Source organism: Hippoglossus hippoglossus, chromosome 8, assembly GCF_009819705.1.
Source record: "Hippoglossus hippoglossus isolate fHipHip1 chromosome 8, fHipHip1.pri, whole genome shotgun sequence".
Classification (NCBI taxonomy): domain Eukaryota; kingdom Metazoa; phylum Chordata; class Actinopteri; order Pleuronectiformes; family Pleuronectidae; genus Hippoglossus; species Hippoglossus hippoglossus.
The window spans coordinates 7,473,636-7,497,433 of NC_047158.1; the positions used below are offsets into that span (position 1 = coordinate 7,473,636).

The 23,798-nt window shown below is 42.8% G+C and overlaps 1 protein-coding gene across 6 annotated transcripts; it reads right to left on the reverse strand.

Annotated features, from left to right (window-relative positions):
- Positions 1–5,851: 5,851 nt before the first annotated feature.
- On the reverse strand, positions 5,852–23,434 carry ints1 (integrator complex subunit 1). 6 transcript variants are annotated; one of them, XM_034593276.1, is made up of 48 exons: positions 23,380–23,434; positions 22,857–22,947; positions 22,447–22,737; positions 21,835–22,031; positions 21,356–21,493; positions 21,114–21,273; positions 20,904–21,009; positions 20,510–20,696; positions 20,166–20,311; positions 19,942–20,083; positions 19,635–19,811; positions 19,431–19,539; positions 19,209–19,329; positions 19,033–19,110; positions 18,782–18,939; positions 18,441–18,567; positions 18,263–18,354; positions 18,090–18,150; positions 17,812–18,009; positions 17,132–17,261; positions 16,766–16,945; positions 16,525–16,674; positions 16,242–16,421; positions 16,028–16,132; positions 15,769–15,936; positions 15,457–15,568; positions 15,213–15,371; positions 14,977–15,123; positions 14,785–14,883; positions 14,173–14,297; positions 13,754–14,008; positions 13,489–13,648; positions 13,271–13,402; positions 12,647–12,815; positions 11,602–11,725; positions 11,367–11,482; positions 10,821–10,908; positions 10,447–10,703; positions 8,910–9,039; positions 8,279–8,412; positions 7,974–8,166; positions 7,761–7,885; positions 7,544–7,653; positions 7,201–7,314; positions 7,035–7,105; positions 6,838–6,929; positions 6,568–6,677; positions 5,852–6,371 (listed from the first exon to the last, which is right to left on the reverse strand). In XM_034593276.1, exons 2-48 carry the CDS (start codon positions 22,909–22,911, stop codon positions 6,256–6,258), a joined length of 6,594 nt encoding a protein of 2,197 aa, XP_034449167.1. In that variant the 5' UTR covers positions 22,912–22,947; positions 23,380–23,434; the 3' UTR covers positions 5,852–6,255. The 6 variants fall into 6 exon arrangements, with proteins under 6 accessions (XP_034449167.1, XP_034449162.1, XP_034449166.1 ...); XM_034593271.1 differs by having other exon boundaries at positions 11,602–11,728; positions 19,422–19,539; XM_034593275.1 differs by having other exon boundaries at positions 6,117–6,371; positions 11,602–11,728.
- Positions 23,435–23,798: the final 364 nt, after the last annotated feature.

The following is a 23,798-nucleotide window of genomic DNA, read 5'->3' on the forward strand; positions in this document are numbered from 1 at the left end:
CAGAAAAAAGACGGACAGAGACCGAAATGAACCATTTCTTGTTTTTTGCGAGTTCTGCGGGGAAAAGGAAAATAGATTAAAAGTGTCTGCTTTGAGCTGTGGCTAAACCAACACGGTGTGTGTGGTGGGACTGATGACTGAATAGCCATCTTCGTTTGTCCCTGGCACACAGGTAGTTACAGGGATTTCTGCTCTGTCTGAAAACAGACCCCTGCAAACTTCTGTTTGTCTGTGCTGGGCTCCGTTAAGTCCCATTGATCCAGATAATCAGCGACAGAATTGGCGAAAAACCGGTGGGGGAGGTTCTGACAGTAGTTGCTCTACAGATAATTGAAGGAGGCATTAAGACAACAATGGTGACGGCTAATGCCCGGCCTTGTTGCTCGCTCAGGTATGTAGCTCCCCGGGATGATAAGGCAACACTGGAGATCCACAGCTAAAATGGCAATCATCGTATCATTAGCAGACCTTCAACCGCAGAGACATATTGTGTTTTATCTGTCGGTTTAGCAAACCTTGACTTGTTTCAGCCTGCATTCATTCATTCATTGCAAACTGGAGGAAAAGGACATCGGAACTCCCCTCCCGAGGTGTGTCACTCGATCTCAGATAACAGAGGTCCTCACATTTGGAAACACTTAAAGTCGCTCTCTGCTGAATAATGTGTTTTGCTTATTGTTACTTTTACTTGGCTGAGTGGACTTCACTTTGCAGGATGATGCGTGTGCCAACTGTAAAAGGCTGTTTTCACTTTCATCTGCTGAAGAAGGAACATTTTATCACGGAAGCATATGGAAAGCCACTGATAAGTGTTTTCTGCAACAAAGTCAAACTTGAGAAAATATATTAAATGTATATAACACAGTATAAACTTTAATAGCCTAAAGTTTTATTTTCAAATTCTACAATATATTGTTGCAGGCAGCTGTTTTCAGCAAAAAAGAAAACTTTTAAACCCACTGTACAATATTTTCTGCAGCAAACAGCAGACAGAAACTGCTGATGACACAGAGCGGAGCATTTATCAGCGCAACCAACCAAATCAATCAAATTCTATTTGTACAGCACTTATTCACAAATCTCAATTTGGCTCATAGAGTTTAACAAGGTGTGACATCCTCAGCCCTTAACCCTCAACCAGAGTGAGAGAAAACTACCAAAAACACAACAACGTTTAACAGAGAAAACACCAAGAAACCTCAGAGAGTCACATATTTAAAATGTTCAAAATTTAAAGAGCCAGATGTTTCCAGCAGTTGTTAAAGCTGAGGCAAATAGAGAGTGAATAGTGTAACTGTTGGATACAGAGAAAAGTAAGTTTCACACTGGAGCATGATTGGCTTCAAAGCTGTTTGTACTATCACCCAATCAAAGTCATACAACTGGGATGTGGAAACTTGAAGCCAGTAGATTTTTTTGTGGTAAAACCAAATAAATACAAATTCAAAGGATCTGAGGAGAAACTTTAAAGCTGCACTAACAGAAGTTTTTTTTTTTTTTTTTTTAAACAACACTGTCAACACAACACTGACGTTTCATCATCCTTTAATCTGACGTGATAAACTTGTGCAAATAGTTTTCTGTTCAGCTCCGTTTCCTCACTCAGAAATCTGTGGCTCTTCAGCTGCTAAACCCTCAGCAGTCGGTCTCTAACTGTGTGTGTTGACTGTTTGGTGCTGAGCATCTTCAGCGTACAGTGGGTTTAAGGGCGTTCCTGCTGAAAACAGCTGCTTGCAGCTGTATAAATATGCACATATTACCAGTGTTTACACTGAGATGCATTTTTCTCATCTTTGAATTTGTTGCAGAAAACGCTTTTCAGTGAGATGAAATTCAAATGGGCTATTTAACCTCTCGTTTCCATGACAGACACGGCTGAAGTGGATTAACTGTCGCACTCTGCCCTCTCCCTGTGACAAGATACAATCTGACATAATGGAGATCATCAACACAGCACAGTATTATTCTTTCTCTTTCACGACAGTGGCACTTCAGCTCATAAAACACCAGTTCTGCCAAATGTCACGCGGAGATGGATGATTATCGTCAGCTCCACTGTCATGGGAATAGATCTATCTGGTGTAATTTGCGGGCTGGAACATAAATGAGCAGAGATAAGATCAATATTTAATGAAAGTGTAAGTGAAGCTTAAGGGTTGTCACTTATGCGGCTGCTGTTAATGGCATGTCACATTATCATACTTATCAGATTGGGTCAATCTTAACTGCAATTACTGGCCTCATTTCTTTTTAATTCATTACAAATGTTGAATCATTTCAGTCGTCCACCTCTGTGCAAACACGCCAGGAATATATTCTCCAGCTGCCTGCAAGTGTGTCGGAGTGTCCACCTGCACAAAAGATTCAAACTAAAATCTATTAATGGGAGTGTGGATTGGTATAATTCAATCAACACACCTAAAATGTGTTTGTAACCAGGAAGAAAAGTGTATTTCATGGCTGAGGGGACCCCTATGCTCGGTGACTCACTCTCCCTGGTAATAGTATCCCGCAGTGAGCGGCCTGATTGTTTTAGTCCTGGATCACTGGTCAGGGGATAAACCTGAGAGCCCAGTGTGCTTTTCATGTCAAAAACCTTCAAGGGAAAGCGGCCACAATCCAAGAGCAATCACACTTGAGACATCAAAGTGCCCGGGAGAAGAGAGGCGAGAGACGGTCCACATTTTTTCCACGCAAGCCAAGTGCAACTCAAGCGTGGAGGAAGAGGAGATGATCTAAGGCGAGGGTGCCATTGAGAGGAAGACGGAGAGCAGACAGATGTGCACGGGCAGGTAGCGGCACATCGGGGCCCCTCGCGTAGCAGAGGGAGAAACCAAGACCAAGCCTCCGCTGGTCGCATTCCTGTCCGTTCACTGTCCACTTTCACATGGGCCGGAAGACGCAGGGGCAACCGCGTGTCTGCACTTTGACACGATGTTCAACATCATGTTTCAACAGCCTCATGGTCAGTGCTGCAAGAATATTCAGAATCTTTACTCAAGTTAAAGTACCTAGAAACTGTAAGGAAAAACAAAAAGCATCAAAAGAAAGAAAAGAAAGTAGTAAAAGAACTAAGTTCTGCTGAGGACACCCTGGTGTCCTTCAGACTCCCGACATGAAACCTCTCTCGCCCCACATTATCTTTCTGTCTCTTCTAGCAGCTTCAAATAAAAGCAAAAACACACAAAAACTTATTTTGATTAAAATTGGATTAGGATTAGATTAGATAGGAGATTAGATAGGAGTGAGAAAAAACTTGTTCTACGCAAATTTTTTCTTACAATTTTTGATTTTTTGCAATTTTTTCTTCAATTGACCCTGTTTAAGAAGTTTAGAAGGAAATCGAGCTGCTAACAACTGTGTCACAAACCAAAAAGTGTTTTTCCACTTTCTGTAACATTGTGAGATTGGGCGTTTTTAGACATTTTCACAATTTTATTCATGGACCTTGATTAAATCTAAGTGTGTGGAAAGTGATGCAGCTTGATTGAATTCAAGGGGACTTCCCTTTGAAATGTGGGGGAGTAGAAGTGTAAACTAAGAAATACTTTTTTAAAAAGTACAGTACATCAGAAGTGCACTTGTTACTTGGTTTCCACGGTTACCTCAATAAATAAGTTCTGTGAAGTTATTTTTATTACCTTGCACGCAAAAATGTCCCGTACGGACAAATGAGCAGCTGCATGCGAGGGCACCGGCCTGGTGCGATGAATAAAGGGCGCAGGGTTGTTAACTTGTCAGTGGTCCGTCAAGACCATTCAGCAGCGGAGCCCCCCCCCCCCCCCTCCTTGTTAGCTGTCACTCATCCCTGTTCCGCCTCACTGCCGCCCAGCCAATAGGATGCTGGCGCCTGACCAAGAGCCCAGGCTGCTAGGACTTGTGCAGTAAGTTGATTGATAACCATAAACAGAGCTTTCGGCTAGTTATAGGACACCATACAGGTGCAATTAACACATCGCAGACTGAGACGGCATTGAGAGATCAGCAGGTATGGTGCATGATGGGTAGGATGCTAGTAGGTGTACATTTGGACAAGTTATAACAATGGATGTGTGTGCATAATGCATAATGAGGGATTGTGAGGATTCAAAAGACTAAGGAACTTTTTATTATGTTTTCACCTGTATGTTTGTTTGTTGGTGTATTTGTTAGCAGGATTCGGCAAAATTACTGAACCCAATTTCAACCAAACTTGAGGAGGGATGGGTTCAGGGAGGAAGCCATTACATATTACTGCCGATGTGGATTAAAGGGCGGATTCAGGTTTTCTTTTTTCACTTTCATTAACTGTTTTCAAACAAAACCTTATTTTTCTTTGACATTTCTACTAAAAGAACTAGACAATCATGTGAAGGATTGTTTGGCTTTGGTGGAGGTATGTGCTCTACTGAGAGTAATATTTATTTAAATCCTGTATATGACTATTTTCACACAATAAAACTTCCTTTAAGTGCCTTAAATTGAAGTCACCTCCAGGCTGCAGTAACCTGCTTGCAGTTGTTCACCTCCAGCCTGCGTATCTCTTTTACTTCTGATCGACAGACTCCACTGACCCACCAGTGTGGGCATGTCTCGCCCTCACCGAGGATCCTCAACCGTGCCGTGGCTTCATCTCCTCCTATGTAACAAAACACCAGCAGCGGTCTGTGTTGCAAAAATGGCCTCTACCCACATTGCGTCTTCAAAGCAGCCTTTGGTCTCTGTGATTGAACAATTACCGCTATGGTTAATTTACCATGAATGGGGACGTCCACTTTCCCAGTTTGCCGGCATGTCCACACACTGTTTAACAAATCCCTGTGACTCCCATCAAGAGGTTTTCCCGGACTAAGTCAGAGGCAGCGGGCAAAACAACTCACACTTTCATGGCAAAATGGTTTCCATCACAGCGTGTGCATCACGCCTTTAATTTGTCTGTTACACCCCAGTGAAGAGCGAGCGTTCCAATGACAGCTGTTTCCAGTTTTATCAGGATCCAGGAGTTATTGGAATGAAATGAAAGGCCGCGAAACCTCCCACCATTTATTTTTCCCCCCCTTCAATCTCGTCCGAGGTGCTAACATGTTTCTTTGAAAGGTAATAATTGGTTCTTGTGGAAATTTGTGTTTTTCTTCTTTTTTTTTTTATAATTTCAACATTAAATTGCTTCTCAATTAAACAGTGGTAAAATGTCTCCGCTGCAGGAATGTGTTGCACTTTTCACTTTCTGTCAGATAAAGATGAATGAAACATCATTTCCCCCAAAACATAGTTTATTCAGTTGATATCAACGCGGCTCACAGACAGTGTTCTAGTAACAGTGAAGATGATTTTAAATTATTCATTTCAGTTGTGATTACTTTGAGCAATGACAATTTCTTTTTGTATTTTTGCTTCTCATTTTTAATACTTTTTAAGTTGTTTGGCGACTGCAGTCAAATGTTGAACGTGTTCGCTGTCAGACTCAATATTTAGCAAACTGCTCATAAAACACACGAGATGGATCTTGATGAAAATGTTTTAGATGTTTATTAAAACATTTACACAAACAAAGTATGGTGTGATTTTAACTGTTTGTTTAATATTCAAACTATTGAAAATATGAAGCCAAAATTAAAAATACGAGTGTAAATACACGACACTTGTATTGTTTAATAATGTAATTGCTGATAATTTAGTAACTGCACAAATGTATAAATCTCCCTCTAAAAATAAATGTTTATAATCATTTAAATTTAACTGAACACGTTATTTTCCAACTTGTACTATAATACTATAATTATGACAAGTATTAATATAATTTTAATATAATTACATTACAATTTTTTAATTATTAAATCAACCGTTTCTATTATTGACCCAGTTTTCTGTTTTATATGTTGAATGTTATGATAACATCACTTAATAATGTTCCGGGTTTTTGTTCGAATTTCATTACTGGTTAATGTATTGTCACATTTTCAATTAAAAATATAATTTACTTCCTTCACAGAGTAATGAATGCACTAATTGCGACTTTATTGCAATAACAGTAATTTCATAGTTGTAATTATTACATGTTCTACTAATTTAGAGGGAGTTTTAATACATTCTTTGAAGTCACTAAATTATTCCACTACTGGTGGGTGTGTCGCTCGCTGGAGGAGCATCTAATGTGAAGCACTGAGGAGAGTCTGATTATCTGCTGTGATCAAATGAACAGGACATCAAACGGTTGAACTAAAACAAAAATCTGGAATGCAGAGAGTGACACAGTGGACGTCGGAAGCTTTGCCGCTATGTGGTCGCCTCCATGTGAAGGACTTTCATCGACTCGGCGATCATTGAGCTGGTGTCAATTTGTCCGTAGATGCCCACTAAAAACGCCTTGTGGAGCAAGATGTCTGCGTGTTCTGGAGGGAGCAGAAAAACAGGACTTGAAATAATGCAGCTGTGGATGTGTGAGACAAGGATGCATACTTCATTAAATAACTATTTGCGAATAAAAAATATATGTTTGTATTGTATGATCAAATGAGAATCCAAGACAGACATGGGAGTGACTCCTTCTACCCAGATGACTGTCCACGAGGATGTGTTTCCTCTTACCCTGACAGAGAAGCACGTATTCTGGAAGGTTCCTGAGAGCGGTCTGTACCACGTCGAAGTTACCACTGCCCATACAGTACATGAAAGTTGGCAGGAAGTCTGTTGCCAGGCTGTAGCGAAGAAAACACACACATTACGTAATGAATAGAAACTGATGAAAACAATTGATGGTTTAAATTTGCTGATTATTTATGTATTCCCTTCTTCGTTTATCTCTGCACACTCCCCCTCAGCCCCAGCCTGCTCTCTGCAGGTCGGCTGTGAACTTACCAGGGATTGTTCTGAATGCAGCGCAGGGCCAGACTGAAGGCCATGTTCCGACACAGCTCCTCAGAGGAAACCATGAGTCTCTGCAGATCGTTCTACAAACAACAGAGACACAGGGTGGTGACGGACGGGTTACACACTGACGGATGCTACACTTGACCCCGAGTTTTTAGTGTGTGTGCCTGTTGTTTATGACTCACGGCGAAGTATTGGATGATCTCTGGGCTCCTCCTCGACTTATCATCCACCTCTGTCAACACTTCCAACACATCTATGGCGAGAAAAAAAAAAAAAACGAGGTATTACTCAATATGAAACGGGATGAATACACGAGGCATCTCGGCAGCAGAGGTGTGTTTTCGTTACCCTCGACTGCTTCTCCTCTTGAAATCTTTTTCAGGTACATGGTCATGTCCCCCGCGCTCAGCGAGACCGAGGCAGATATGTTGACGAGGGGAAGGGGACCAGTGGACACTTCATCTGGTAAAAAAAGAAAAAAACACAATTATTCAGAAAGATGAATGCCTCTGCAAAACTGTTTTTAAGGTTTAAATCTTAAAATGTAACCAGAGATCATGGTCTAAAACTACATCAGCGTCTTACTTTAAGAAATAAAATTCTACAGAAACAACCTATTTTAAATGTGCTCATGTTCTAGGTAGACAAAGGTTTGTGCTCAGAGAAAGCTTGATGTGAAAATTGTGCTCACCATCTCTGTCGTCTGCCGCGAACTCTGAAGAGGAGTTTTTCACCGGCAGAGTGAGTCCAGCCAGCAGAGACCTCAGCTGGACCAGGTCTGGGTTTTCTGCAGACATATTCCTAAAAGGAGAAACAGCAGAGCTACATCTCTGTGCAATAACACAATTTATAGTTTTAAAATGCGTCACAAATGAACCTAAAAAAGGATATTGCCATGATGTACTAACTGTAATATGTTGGAGTGCTTCTGTAGATAAGGAATGGCGGCCGCTGCATCGTGCGTTATGTACTTCTGCGTGAACTGCAGGAATTTGTTGATGAAGACCAACGGAGAACGAGTCCTCTGAAAGTTCTGCAGGAGGAAACACACGGGAACACTGTGAATCTAATCTCTGCTCTGAATCTCCTGGTGAGGACCTGAACGCCTGCGAGCTGCCCACCTGAAGGACCTTCATGAAGGAGAGAAGGCAGTTCTGAAGCGCCCTCTGGTGGTCGCTGTGGAACACCAGCGGCTGCAGCAGCTCCAGAATGGCGAGCACGTTGCTGAAGAAGGCCATGTGGTTCTGCTGGCGAAACTCCTGCATGTTCAGGTGAATGCGGCCGTGGAGCAGCCCTGCGATCATGGGCAGGTGTCTGTGGAGAAAAAAGTCAGCAGGTTGTATCGTCGTCTGTGGCGGTGGCAGTTAATCTCTTAATTTGTAGATTAATACAACTGCATGAAATATTTTCTCTTTTCTTATTTCACCTCAGCAAAAGGACAGGGTGCGACACGGCCATCTTACGACAGGCGAGGTTGGCGTCAGACACGCGGTTTTCGACAGACTTTGAGTCGCCAACGTCGGCGAGCAGGGTGACCAGACGATGGACCAGGACATCGAGCTGAGAAATGGAAATAAATACTGTACTCTGTGCCGTGTCATGGTTTTACATATGGTATTTCAAATAGTAATCAATATCAAGCACATTTTCTTTGACCTGATGAGTACAAAAGAGCCGTTTATGAATACGGAAAAAAGACAATAAAATCCTTCTTCCAGAAGATATTTGGTCTTTTGAATCGAACACATCGGCCCAAAATGTTCAGCTGGGTTGAGATCTGGTGTCGGTGAAGGCCGTGGAAAATGATTCACATCATTTTCAAACTCAAACCATTCAGTGATCCCTGACAACCTATGTATGGAGGCATTGACATCCTGTTCCTTCTTTCATTCTTTATTCTTCTACATTTACACAGCAATGACACAATCTGTTCTCACTCAAATTTACCCAAGAAGATACTGAATATCAAGCCTCTGGTTCTAAGTGACATATCTACTATAAAACTTTAAGTGCCACATCATAATCGGTTATATTTATTGTCTGTAAGAGATCTTCACCTTGCAGCTGCTGCCATCCGCAGCCCCTCCGCTGCTGAGGGTGCCCTCGGGCAGGGTGACGTGCTGGATGACCTCGGGAAAGTGCAGGTAGATCTGCAGCAGAAAGTTCTGGCACCTCTTGTTCATCGAACTGAAGGACAGAATAAACAAGAGAGGGAAGTATACGGTGTGTACGTGTTATTATTGGCTCAGGACAGTTCAGCTGTGCATCGAAAATCCAGCGGCTTAGCGGCAAAATCATCAACACTGTAATCCCCGATGTTATTGAGTTGTGTGGCCTGAAGCCGTTTAACTGACAGTGACCGGTTGACCAATTTCGTGCGGCTACGAAAAAGTTTGTTGCAGCTTTTCAACTCAAGTGAGCTCTACTCTATACAGTAACAAACATTATGAAGCAGACTATGTTCCCAGTTGGCTTTTGTGAATTTAAGTCCCCCCCCCCCCCCCATCACTTTCAAGTGATTATCATCAGAGTTAATACGAAATCACAGATTAAAGAGCACGATCCAGCACTTCTCTATTGTTTCCGTCTACAAGCCACAATAATTAATGTGCATTAATACAAAGTACGCGCATGAATAGCATAATGTAATTCTGAGGTATTTTGCCGCCGAGTCACTGCAGTTTCATACAATCCTCTTAGTGGCTCAGGCCCGTGTCAGGCTCAAATGATGCACTATACTCCCCAGTGACTGAAAAGTTTATTACAGCTATATGTTCAGCCAAACTACAGCGACCTTGACCAAGAGAAGAGAGTTGTTCAATAGTTGCTGTGTAATTGGAATAAACACCAGCTTATCCGACGGCGAGCCTTCGCAAGAAGAATGCCTCACATGCAGTCGTGTGTTTACTCAACACAAGGCCAAAACCCTTTACTTTCAACATGTTTTTATCCCGCCACATTTTCACAAGCAGCCGTTTCACCAGGCAGCTTAGCTGTACTTAAAATACTGTAATTCGGAAGCTAATTTTGCTTGACCTTGGCCAAAGTTTCCTCATTAAAGTGGTTTAATAACCAGAGACACATTCATGAAAGGAGGGTTTGCCTCCACAAAGAGTTGCACCCTGATCTCTGACAGCTAAGTCAGAGCAGGAATTCACAACACAGGCAAGTTTAGAGCTTCAGCCTTAATCCTCTTGGCTTCATTATAATACACTGAGCTTTTAAAGAGATCACAGTATAGACGACTTCTGCTGGTTTTAATTTCACACCAATAGACCTAATTATCGAGTTTTCCCTGGTCCACGGCATTGTGGCTGACAGAGGAAAGTTCATCTGCACTGAGAAGGAAAATCTTGTGCGATTTTCTCCCGAGTTTATCCGCGCACCATAACAGGAAGAGAAAAAATTACTTTCACTGTTTGGAGCTAATTAGAAAGAACAATACGATGTGTTGGAATAGATGGAATGAGTACTTTGGGGAAACTTGTAGAATAAAAATGTGTTGAACAGATGCGTTTTGGGGGAAATAGAGGGATGAGAAAGACGGAAGATTTGAGGATAGATGAGTATTGAAGCAAAAAGCATACACCTTACCTGTCCTCCCATTTCTTTGTGCAGCTGATGAGGTACTCCGACACCTTCTTGATGTTTTCCAGATCTCCGTTGCAGTAGGAGTGAAGGAGGGGCAGCCGGGACTGGATGAGGGAGCGGGAGGCCTGGTCCACGCTGCTGCTGCTGCTGTCGTCACGTTGTGTGTCGCGACTGTTGAGCTCCGACTCAGACAAGATCAGGTCCACCATGCTGATGAGCTCCTCTGAACTGAGTCGCAGCACGAACTTCTCCGTTTTCTTCTGCACGAAGGCAAAGATAAATACGTGAGTCATCATCATGAGCAGAATTAACTGCCTCCTACTTCTCAAGTGCCGGAAAAATCATCACTTCTAATAACTGTGTGCTTTTGATCTTACTTGAGGGATCTTCTGGTCACGTCCTTGCCAGATACGGGGGATGTGGCTGCACGCCCACAGGAAATCAAGGGCTGATGATGGGTCCAATCTAAAAAAAAAAAGAAAAGATAAGTAGATATTTAACACGAGTTCTCACTTTAATGCTAAGTTCAGGCGACACGACTTTCAAAGTTGTCGGATTGCTGTGCGATTCACACTATACAACTTTCCGCCTTGTAACTGGGAGTCTTGCAGTTGTCGTGTGCTTATACTACACAACTGGGGGTCACACATAAGACCATGTTTCAGCAGGAGAAAGCTTTATACTGCACTTAAACTGTCCTGTGCCTTGATTGGCTGTATTTGTTGCCAACTCGTCGAGATATTGCAACTGCTGATTGAACGCAGATTTGGCTCCAATCTGGGTCTTTTGTCTACCAATGGAAAATCAAGCCTAAAATTGTGTCGTGTGAACCAGGCATAATAACCAGCCACCTTAATGCTAAATCTACTGAAATCACACTGAACTGTGACTGGAAGAATGTTAAACAAAATAAAAAGTTGTACTTGTAGTCTCGTCGCTTGCAGAGAAGAGCACTGATACACTGCAGCAGGGTGCACCAGTTTGACTGATGTGTGAGCAAGGCCAGAAGATAGGGTCTGTACGCAGGGGTGCCTCGTACCTGAATTAGAGACATAAGATGCATGACTGACTCCAAGCACACACACACACACACACACACCTGAGCATTGCCAGCAGATACAGTCCTTATTCGCTGAAGATATTTTACGCTTATCTTACTTTGTTGAGGGTGAACAGCAGTTTCTGTTGAAGGTCCGGACACACCGACGTGACCTCTGGGTCGAGATGCTCCAGCCAATCAACGAGCAGCCCGGAGCTCAGTCCTGACTTGGTCACCTCGGAGCTGCTGGCGAAGGTCAAACTGAACGGTTAGTTCTGCAGGGATGTGACTGAAAATCACAATGTTCAACTACCGAAGACCTCAGAGAAAAGTAATCTACAGTACATCCGAGATAAAGTGGGGCTATAAAGTGCCGATTTACTGCAACCAGGAAATTTTGAGTATTTACCATTTATACTGACCCATTTGAACAAGACCCCGATATGAGCCTTTCACAGACATATCCCTGTCTGCATTTGTTTGCAGATATGAATACTTATATTTTACAGAATGAAAAAATGCAAAATAGTTGTGTATTTATATTGACATAATTAGAGGCTCTAATAACCTGCTTTTACATCGCGTCGCCGTCAACAACTAAGTTAAAACACCACGTTGTGTCATAATCTGCGGGAAGAACTTGTGTGTGTGTGTGTGTGTGTGTGTGTGTGTGTGTGTGTTCGTCTCTGTCTGTTTAACTCCATAGCGAACCAAACAAACAGAAAGCAAACCATAAGCACTGCACCGGTCCCAAGAACCTCTGACCAGTGACGGTGCAAATTGAGCGCATTTGGCATCGACTTGGTACCGAAGTATCAGTTCTTGTGACATCCCTACACACTTCTAGACACAGCCGGTGACGATGAGCAACTTTCAATATGAACCTGCCTCTCCGGCCGTGTTGCTGAGAACCAAACACAGAAAAAGACTCTGTAAAGTATTTACAGATTTTCACAGCATGTGAATGTGTAAAGCCAATGTAAAGCTGCAAAACCAATTAAACCTTCCTGAACCAAATCCAAAAGTAGTTTACAAGTACGAGGCCTCAGACGGCAGCGGACGCAGGTTTGCTATTTGTCACAGGCGGCTGTGCTTGTTATTTAGTCCCGTCAAATATTAATGTTTCTTGCGTGACTTGAGGGGAAATAGAAATGCGGTGCTCACTTGTTAGAATCCACTTCCTTTTTCACGGCTCGCTCCTCACTTTCTTGGAGCAGCAGGGAAATCACCATTGCAACCGGGCCAGCGGTCCCGTTCTGTGTGCCCACGGTCATCAGCAGAGACAGAAGCTCCTCTAAATATGGCGACTTCACCTCCATCAGCCCCTGTAACACTAGAAAATCATAATAAAACTGCATAATTAATAATGGATCTTGGACATTAACTGCATTTTTATGGAAGAAAACCAAATGTTAAAAGCTTTCAGTTTTCATGTCTTAGTGGTAATGAACTATGGAGGTACGAATACACTGAATTATAGGAGCCATTCAATATGAGGCTTTTAGATTGAATTTGCATGATCTAAAAACCAGGTCACCACTGAATTTGTTCCCAATTCTCACTCACAGTACTTACAATATTAAAATGGTTCAAAAAAGTTTTAAAAATATATTTTTATAAAATTGATTGTTATAATCACTTTAAAAATTGAATTTCTGATGACTCGTAATGACAATTATCTATATAACAAATTCAGTAAATTAGAAATTGTATCGTCTAATCTTTGAAACACTAAGTGTTAGATCAGGCAGTTCAAACTAATTCACATGAACCTAACTCCATTTATACCTTTGCCAATGAGCTCTGCTTCTGCATTACATCTGTCTCCAGCCTTCAGCATTGCGATGATGGTCCTCAGTGGGACCTCAGTGTCTCTGCGATATGCCAAAGCCTCAGCCAGGTGGAGGAAACCAGTCCGCACTGCAGGGCAAAGACACGCGTCACTCGTTGTTTCACATAAAATGGATCAGCCAGTATCTGCAAAGAGAAACAGGCCATGTCCTCACCATCATTATGCCTGTGTTTGTGAGAGTTCTGACTGGCGAGGGATCTGAGCAGAGTCTTCAGAGGACCTGCCTCCACAGTTGGGTTGTCTAACCAGATCAACACCTCAACGATGACCTTGAGGAACAGTGAGGAAAAAGCAACGTCCTGGGACACGAGACGCTGGAGAGAAAAGAACAAAAATAAAGTGTCAGAAAACAGAAAGACATTTTCACAGTTTAATTAATGAGCTATTGGAATTATGCACTATTTGTTAATGAGCCCAACCTGATAGAGGTGCAGTTGGCGCATGAGAGGACAGGAGAGGGCGTGGCTACGGTGCATGGACATGACAATGGGGCCTGCGTGGGCAGAGGTGAGCAGGGCAGCGATGGCCTGTAGGAGGCGAAATGCCAACCCACCCTGCTGAACCTGGCCTTGTTTGGCCCGCATCAGTTCTTTAGCCAGGGCTTGCTGCAGGGCCAGAGAGAGATGGCTGGGAGGCGGGCCATGCCAGCGAGGGTCCACCTTTACGGGGAATATCTGTCGGAGTAAAGGAAACAGAATCAAATTCCTTTTCACACAGTGACTAAGCAGTCAGAGGAACTGATTGGAATAAATAAAGGGAAGAACTTTTGCTCGGAGACTGTGTTCACCAAATGTTAAAGAGGGAAAAATATAGAAGAAACTCTCTAGTTAAATCCTACCTGAAGCAACATGCCGGTGAGATCATCGTCAGGCCCGACTGCAGGAAGCTGACTGGCTGATCTCATCTTCACAGAGCTGTGGGGCGTCTCCACGGTAACTTTAGCCTTACTTGTTTCAGAAGCATCTGATAAGAGGGATGTCAAAACATTAAGGAGGAATTTAGATAATTTACATTTTGTTCTTTTAGATTTCTGTCTGCTACGTCCATTAAAAATCTATGCCATGAAATATTATGAATAAGGTATATAGGCATCTTAAAGTATAAAGATACAGGACATTTTAATATTGAGAACTATAACTGTAGGAATGTCTGTATTTCTTGACAGTTGCTCATACGATTGATTTCAAACTTTGCAGAGTATTTCTGATGACCCAAGGAAGAGCAGAGTTTTTTGGATGAGTGATTGTTGGGAGTAAAAAAAATAAAAGACAAACAGAATTTACTCCATTTATTTTAAACTGTAAACGGCACTTGCTGTCAACCATGTTAACGGCATGGTACCAATGTTTTCTTTTGAGTTGATAAAACTAGTTCTTTATTATCATAATTATTGTGTTTTCTAAGTCGCAGTCGAACAGAAACAAACCATTTGGAAGATAAAGTCACTGACCTCTGTCAGCAGGAAGAGTGGAGCTCAGTAATGAATGGAAAGTGTGCCCCCCAGTGGCACCTCGCTCGTGTTGCACCTCAACCAGGTGGGCCATGTAGTCTGTTGCAGAGGAAATACAAAATCAGACAAATCAGAAAGATTTACAACCAAACTCAAAATCTTAAGAACAGAATATCTGCAGAAGACTCTTACGCTTGTCCATGATGTTCTGCTCAAGTGTATCTGTGTCATGGGAAACAGCCTGATCCAGGTACTGCAGCAGTTTACTCATGCTGGACACAGGAATGCCGAAGGACTGAACAAACAGCAGCAGCTGCTGAGGCTCCAGGTCCTGCAGAGCTGAGGGAAACATGTGCAATGATTAAAAGTAGAAAACAATATGTAATTGATGAGCCATGTTTGTTTCAGCAAAGTAGGAGAAGTTGTACCTGCGTCAACCAATCGAGAGACCTCTGATCGGATCATCCTGAGTTTCAACCAATCAGGCAGCAGAAGGGCCTCTTCTGACGTGTCAACCAGGAAGGCAGTGGGTAGAGGTTTCTTGTCAGGGAACCAAATGTCCAAAAGAGCATAGAAATCACTCTCTCCTGTAAATATTGTTAAAAAACAAATACAATATCAAAGATGTTCTTCATCAAAGCACACATTAAAATCTGACATGCACAGAACTACCTTTAGGGGGCCCCAGAGTCAGCAGGATGACCATAGCATGGACTACAAGGATGTGCATGGTTGCAGTTTCCCCTGTGGTCCAACGCAAAAACACCTGGTCCTGAGATTCTGACTAAAAAAGGAAAACATTGTCATTGTTAATCCACCCTGTTCTGTATAATTCACCAATCAATATCAAACAGGCATTAATCTGCAGTTATGAGGGGAATTTCCATTTGCTTTACATTGCGGTATAAGGAAGCCACGGTGAGAGAACCCACAATAAGACTCCAAAAATGTAAATGACAAAGTCGTTCATTTAGTGGTGCTCACCCAGCTGTAAAGATCCTCGCCCTCTTTCGTCTTCCTCATCCTCTTAATGTAAGCAGAGAAGATGGTGAGGAAAGCAGAGAGCACAGCATTGGACTCAGGCCTGGTGGAATGTTTGGCGAACATGCTGTTCATGATGGTGGAACGTTCGACAATCAGCCGCGCAACATCCTGCAGAGAGCGAAACGAAGAACAGTCAGTGATGATCTGTGACAACATCAAAACTTGATTTCAAACAAAAAGCATGTTATGATGTGATTACCAGTGCAAGGTCATTATGAGAGGCCTGCTCCTCCACTGGTGCATGCTGGGAAAGGTAGATGAGATAGGCACTGATCGTCTGTGGGTCGGTCTCCATGTGAATGGCCTGTGAGGGGGCAAACAGACAAGACTTATTCTTCTATCGCTTACTCATTATTCCACCTTTACCTTTGCTTCCGGTTATGCACAGTTCACTGCTTGAGTCGGATGCTGACCTGCTGCAGAGCAGTGGACGTCATGCCCCTCACGCTGTCGAACAACGGGAGTTTTGGGAGGTCCTGCAGCAGCCACTGGTAACCCGGCAAGAGCTCGGCATCTGCAGAATCTTCCTCCATGGGTTGTTCCCGCTCATCTCCATCCTTCAAGCCTCCTTCGGTCAGCACCAGAGACAAACCCTGGACACAAATATATTAAGTCAAATGGGGTAATTTTTTTTAAACAGCAACACAATGCTGATAGGGATTGTAACATGATATATGCTTCCACTGAGTTCAATACCTTCATAGCCAGGACTCTCGATGCCACCTGAGAGGAGCTAAGACGACGCAGGAAATAATCCAACACTTCACATGTTGTCTGTTCATCAGCCTTAGGACCTAACAAAAGATCCTGCAGTCGTCCAAGCAGCTGCCTTTGCTTTTGTTGTCTCTGAGAGGAACAGACAGGGTTTAGGACTCAGTCGCTCAGAACAAAACTAATATAAAAACAGGAAAGCTTTCGTTTAAAATCATCAACATACTTGTCTCTTCTTGGCCCTCTGCTCTTTGCTCTCTCCTTCTTCGTCGTCCTCTATCGGCAGACTTTCATCTGCAGCATCATGCAGAAGGAATTCACACAGGCACTGCACTGGAAGCACATCCAGGGACCCCTCACTGGACTGAACCAAATCAGCCAACCAGGGCATGGACTGAGAGGAAGCCTGTGATGGATTGAAAATGCACCTTACTTACTTGACCAATGGTGACACTAGGAAGTGTTATTTCCTCTTTTATTAGGTGGGCTACATGGTTTTAGGCTCAGTAGATCTATCCCGGGCCAGTGCTTGAGCTGCCGACACATCTCTGTTATCAAAGGTACAACATATATATGTGTGAGTGCCTGGTACCTGTCTCTGGATGATGTTGAGGAGGAAGTCTGGGTTGCGGCTGCGGCAGAGGAGGTGTCCCAGACGCAGGGACTGGTTGAGGGTTTTGACTTGCTCCTGGAACTGTGGTGGAGGTCGACGAGGAGGACCCCTGAACACAAACAAAAACCATTAGTCCTTCTCCCAGTGAACCAGCAGTGACTCATTTATCTAGAGTAAAACAGGATGTTACTACTGACTTTAAGTGGTAAAACCTAAACTTAACTGTCCACTGCATAAAAGGTAGGACTAAGACACCACATTTGATTATAACTGAGGCCTTTTTCAGAAATTAACACCTAGATACAAGGTCATAACATAACTGAAACAACAGGAAACTCCTTATTATCCTTATCTATTACCTTTTAGGATTTAAGGTGCAATTATTGTATTTTTTACCTAGACCTTAGTACAATATCTAATTTTATTATATACTCTAATAATAATAAAGTAAAAGGTTTAAAGCTGCATTACATTGATATAGGACAGTATCATGGGAGTTACAAAAAATATCAGGATTAAAAGTACTTTAAGCCAAATAAGTAATTTCAAAACATTCATATTTATGAGCAGAGATTTTCCCTGCTCCGGTGGATTTCTGTTTTAGTCACATTTAAGTCAATATTTCACAAACTGTGAAATACTTTCTCTGGGTGTCTTACTGTGGATCCAGGCTGGTGAGCTGAGATAACAGCAGACTGTTGCTCTCTGTGATGGTCTGCTTGGTGGACGCTGCAGCCAGGTGACTCTCAAAGGCCAGAATGTCTTGTTTCTCTCGCTGGGCCATCTGCAGCTCCCTGTTGATCATCTCTGTCTTTGTGTCCTCATCAGCAATGGTGCAAGGAGGGTAGCTGTAGTTACTATACACAGAGACGTGTGTTAGTTAAGCTTCATCAATCAACTTGGAGTCACCTAACTCGCAATGATCGCCTTTACCTACTTTGTCATAACCATCTCCATGAGCATTTTCAGTGTTGGATAGCCGTCCCAAGCAGCCAAACCTAAAGAAAGAAAACAAAGAAATGTCACACAATATATCAAAAGACACGATTTAATGACTTTGAATACATTTGAAAACTAAATTTATGTATGAAACATAAATTTAAATGTTACCTATTTTCTGTGGATTAAATGCAGCCACCACAAGCAGCAGCAGCCATGCCTTCCAATAGAGCATGGATATCGCCAGATTTGGTGGTTGGTACCTTAAAAATTTAACATAGAGTCATTCCTTATTATCGACAGAAAACTGTATGACCTAATGGTGTTTTTAAAAAGACATTGGATGTACCCCGCTGGCAGCTGAATGTTCTCTGGATGGTGATATGTGCACAGATTCAGCACTGCATCGATGAGTTGGATCCTTTCCACTTTCAGGACCTCCAGATCTGTTTTTGAACCGTCAGCCAACTCTGCAGCTTAAAAAAATAAAGAACAACATCACGTATTTGCCTTTTGTTCTTGTTTAGCTGAAACTATTTTGCTGACTTGAGAGGATAAGATGTAAATAAGGAGATGACCCCTTTGAATATAAAAAAAAAATGGTTTCTCATTAAACTGAAGCATGCAAAATGTACAGAGTGACACACTGAACACACTGACACAGTTACAGACGATTGGATCCTCACACACCTTCAGACTGAACTCCAGCAGCCCTTTTAACCAGGTGATCTGCCAGCTCCATGGCGTCAGCCGGGCCCAGGGGCAAATCACGCGACAAGCCGATCACCAGAACGCGCATCAGTGTGTCCTCCAACAGAGGCACCTCGGAGCACAGACGAAGGAAGAAACTGAGGAGAGAAAGAAAAAGATATCAGTTGCTAGTGTAGGTTGGTAGATGCAATCTGAAGAAACACAAATTTTAAACCTGAGGGGAGACTTACTTTCTGTCACTCTCAGGAGGCCAGTTGTCCCACTTGTAATATGTCTCAGGTTGCTCTGTGAAAAGCACTTTGTGAAGGCTGCAGGTGGGAGAGGTGATGATAAATTATGTTCAACATAGATGGAAACATCATTGGTTTAAGAGGCACAAACTGTTCAGGGGCAAGCAGATACCGACCAATGAACGTAGTCTTTCGCACCAACTTTGCTGATGGTGGGAACCACAGTGTGAAGCCACCACACAGCGTCCCTCTGTATGGAAGCAATCTGATTCTGGAACGACTTAAGGATGTCCAGATCTGAAACAATCCAGACACGCGTTTAGTGGGAAATACAAACACCTATTAAAAATGCGTTATGGTTATTAAATGCAAGATAAGAACAAACACACGAGACTGACTCTTCTTCTCGCCCTTGTCCCATGCAATGCCGGCTTCTTTGACCTGAGCAGTGATGCCCAGCATCATGGAGACAGTCAGTAAATCTGTCACTTGGATAACAAAGCGCTCCTGCAGAGAGAGACAGCGATAAACAGTTCAGAGCACAATTTAAATGCAGGATGATTGCAGCTAAAATGACAGGGGGAGTTTTCATTTGATCTTACTTTGAACTCCATGTCCACATAGCTGGTCTCCTTCCTCTCCTGCATTAAACCGAAGCAGAAGGACTGGAAGTTAATCTCATGCTTTGTCTGTTTGATGATCTCTCTCAGCAAAGCTCGGGAGGCGCGGAGGTAATCATCCTTATTGGTTAGCAGGTCCTGGAACACCATCGCCAAGAACTACAGACATAAAGGGAGACAGAGAGAGGGAAATAAAAGAATTTAGACACAGAAATAAAAAAGCCAAGAGAGGAAAAACAGACACTGATGAAGACGACAAGTCTTCCATTTCCATGTTTTCCATTTGTACCTTCGGAGCCTGTTCTGGGCTGTGCTGGAGCACTGTATGGAGAACTTGCATGTTGTTGGGATTTCTGGCATTGGACAGCTCATTGAAGATCACCAGCTTCACCATCGTGGCCAGGTTGTCTTTGTTTGCGTTCAGCAGCTCCCTGGAGAATCCCACAGCAAAGTGTCAGTTAATGCGAGTCACCAAAGACAAAAGAAGTAAGATTAACTGAGACTAAGACACACCTGACACACAACATGTAGTGGTTGAGGAGGACTTTAGGTTTGAGCCGGATCTTGATCAGGTTGGAGATCACCTCCATGTCGTCTGCTCCGTGAGTGTTGCAGTTCATACACATAGACATGAGGAGGTCCTGGGCCGGTCGAGTAAGCTGCACGCATTAAAAATAAAAGAAAGCAAGTTAATAATCAATTTAAAACAATAATCAACAATATTAGTTTTTCTTATGGAATTATAGAGTCAAGATTGAATTTCCAAATGCAATAGCTTACAGCAACTATAGCCAGTGAGATACAGTGACATAAAGCCGTTCAGGTGTTTGTTTATTCCAGGGTCTGACGCTTCTTACCTTTGGGTTCTGGAGCCACATCTCCAGCCTCTGCACGGCCATGAGTCGGGCCTCTTTGTAGCCACATGTGGCTGTAAGCAGACGAAGCAGGTTCCGTGACACGTTGTCCATCGGCTGCCTGCGATTCAACTGATCCCTGAGCACGTCCAGCACATAGTCCTCCACACTCTCTGCCAGTTCTTCATACCTACAATAACCCCAGAGGGAGCGACAGAGGGAAAATGTTACAGCAACTCTTGATAGATTCTGCAGAAATCATAAATTTCCTTGTCATCTAGACTGGAAAATATTGACACTGAATTTTGTCTAAGCGCAAATGACAGTTTTGAGTGACGTCTGTTGGACAGAGTTTTGTAGTGTAACTCACGTCTAAGAATATGACTATTTTTCATACCTCGGCATCACCTGCCAATCACCCTCGGGGCTGAGTTTCTCCTCTGCTATCAGCAGTTCTGTCTGGCTGTCATCCTCATCAGGAGTTGAAGGGTGGGGGCTGCTACCTAAAAAGGGAAAAAAGTGCCATTAACAATTGACAATTTTCCTTTTCCTGCAATAGCAATTCTAACCATCCAAAAATCCAGTCTATCTTCTCTATGCACTGCACCTGCACTGAGATCTCCACCAGAGCGACCGGTGTCCACCTGAAGCAGCATACTCTTCGGAGGCATCTTTGTGCCAAAAGCAGTCTGGATGTTGTCGACGAAATTCTTACAGTGAGAACTGTCAACCCAGATTCTTTCTCCCAGAGAGTCTTCAATGTAAACCTGCAAAAACATTTCAGAAGTCAAGGTTTAGACATGCCTGAAATAAAAATGACTTTTATTTGACTGTTAAGGAGATTCTCACTTTAACAAAAATCTCAGGCCAGTTCTCATCCTCCTCGTAGGCGGCCATCAACAGATTGCACGCAAGAACAGACACCAGGCTGTTCCCCTTCGCTTTGAAGTTGATAGAAGCATCGCGACGCAGGAGGCTACAGAGGGCCTGGTGGCAAGAGCGGGAATAAAGTCAGAAAGACAGTACTTAAAATCCAACATCTGTGAGGTTCAAGTCAATTATTTTGCAATACTTTGTTGAGTGTTTTAGTTTTAATAAAGACAACTTTCCAGTTATTCTTTTTTTCTCATGCATTAACATAAATAATTCAAAGCAAAGTAAAAAAGTAAACAAGTTAATAAATGCATAATACATGTTTAAATATTTTACCTTCTGGGCTACTTTGTGATTTAAAAACAAGCAAAGGCTAAGGGATGATGTACATTACATAATTATAACATTACTCCCAGGATACAGATATTACAGCATTACTGTACGAGCATTCTCACCTCAATGATTCCTTCAGTTGCAAACACATTGGGCTTGATTTTGGCCAGGAACATGAGACTGAGGTAGAGCGTGATGTCAGGTTTTGCTCGGTTCAACTTGAGCTGTTTCACCGCTCCACACAGAAGTCCCTCGATGCGATCATCGTTACCTTCAGACTCTGAGGCTTCAATCTCGTCCAGCAGCACCACTGGGGACACTGAAATGAAAGGAAAATAACAACTTTATTCATATAGCACTTATCTAAACAAGGTCACACAGTGCTTCACAAAATCCATGGAAAACCGTTATGGAAAGAAAAAAAAAAAAGGTATTCAATTCAATTTTAAGAGCCAAATCATAACATATTAAGGTCGATTTATAGATTTATAGAGAAACCAGCGAGTTCCCACAATGAACAAGCACTTTGGTGACTGTGGAGAGAAAAAACTCCCTCAATAACTGGAAGAAACCTCGAGCAGAGTAAGACTCAACCTCGATGGCTGTAGAAGAGGAGAGAGAAACCAGGAACAGTTGTGTAACCATCATAATAAAGGTCTGTCAGACTGGCTGTTATCATGAAAGTAATCATCTTCAGTTGTACATGGCATCATCAAATCCAAGTAATGTTTTACCTTCAATGGGAATCACTGATGGCTCCTTTATTGAGGGGGATATCGCCCTCTTGTCCACCGCAGCTACATCGGCGAGTCTTCCCAGGGCACTGACTGGAGGGGTGGTGGAGAGTTTGGGCCGCTTGGTGAGGCTGGACAGCCCCGATGAGGAGGGCAGGGCGGAGGACGTCTCTCTCTTACGGTCCGCTGGTAAACCTGTGGAGGCTGGCTTCAGGAGGACAGCGGGGGCTTTGGGCTCTGCCCCCTGGCTCTTGGATCCGAGGGCGATGAAATCCCCCGGGGGTGGGTGAGCTGGGAGAAGAGGACATCACAGGACAGTTGAGATGTTGTCCTTCTTAGCTATATATCATCATAAACACAAGCTGAGAAAAAGCAGCAACAACAAGGTGGCAGTGGGAGCTGCGTCGTACCTGATGGTTTGGCGGCACTGGGCCGCCTGAGAGTTGTTGGTTTGGGGCGATTCATCTCAACTGGAGGTGTCACAACCTAGTTCACAACAATCTGCGTGAGAAAAACACAAACACACAAGCGTCAACACACACGTATGAGGCTAAGGTTACAGCTAGCATCGTCTAGCTAGTTACGAGTGGTACATGTCACTGAAGTTAGCAGCTAGCATTAGCGTTTCAGACTAAAGTTAGCAAAACCGCTGTGTCCGGTCTCTGTTTATAGGCTGACATGTTAAATGACGCAGTTCTTAGTAGCTGCAATATATAATTATAAGGGACATAAATGTGTCTGTTAGCATTAGAAGTTAGCCTCCGTGTTTCAATGACTGACAGTGGCGTTAGCATCAATCTGCTAAAACGTAAACAAAGGTGCATTAGGTGAAAAGCATCTCACTCGTTGAACGGCTTCATGAAACAGATCGTTATCAGTCTGAAAGAGACGCGTTTTGAAATGTAACGTTAATAAAACTCTTAGAAAGCGAATCTTAGATCCAAGCTAAGGTTCACACAGAGCCATGGTGGTGGCGTCTTCTTCTTCTCTATAGTAGGTCAATATGCATACCGCCACCTAGTGCAAAGGAGTGTCAATGCTGTTGTTCTTCTACAGAGCACTAAATATATAAATATATAAAAACTAATCATACAAATCAACTGGTTTGAAAGTTAATAATTTAATAACTTTATTTGCATAGCACTTATCTAAACAAAGTGCTTTACAAAATACATAAAAATAAATTAAAATAGTGCTGCGGCTAAAGATAAATCTGACTGGCTTATGGCTTGTATGGCAGCACTATGAAAAGCCACCACTAAAATGTAGTTGCAAGTAAAAGTAAGATAAAAAGGATTGAAAGGAATTAAAACAACACAGTGGCACCAGAGTTAAAAATCACATGTTAAAAA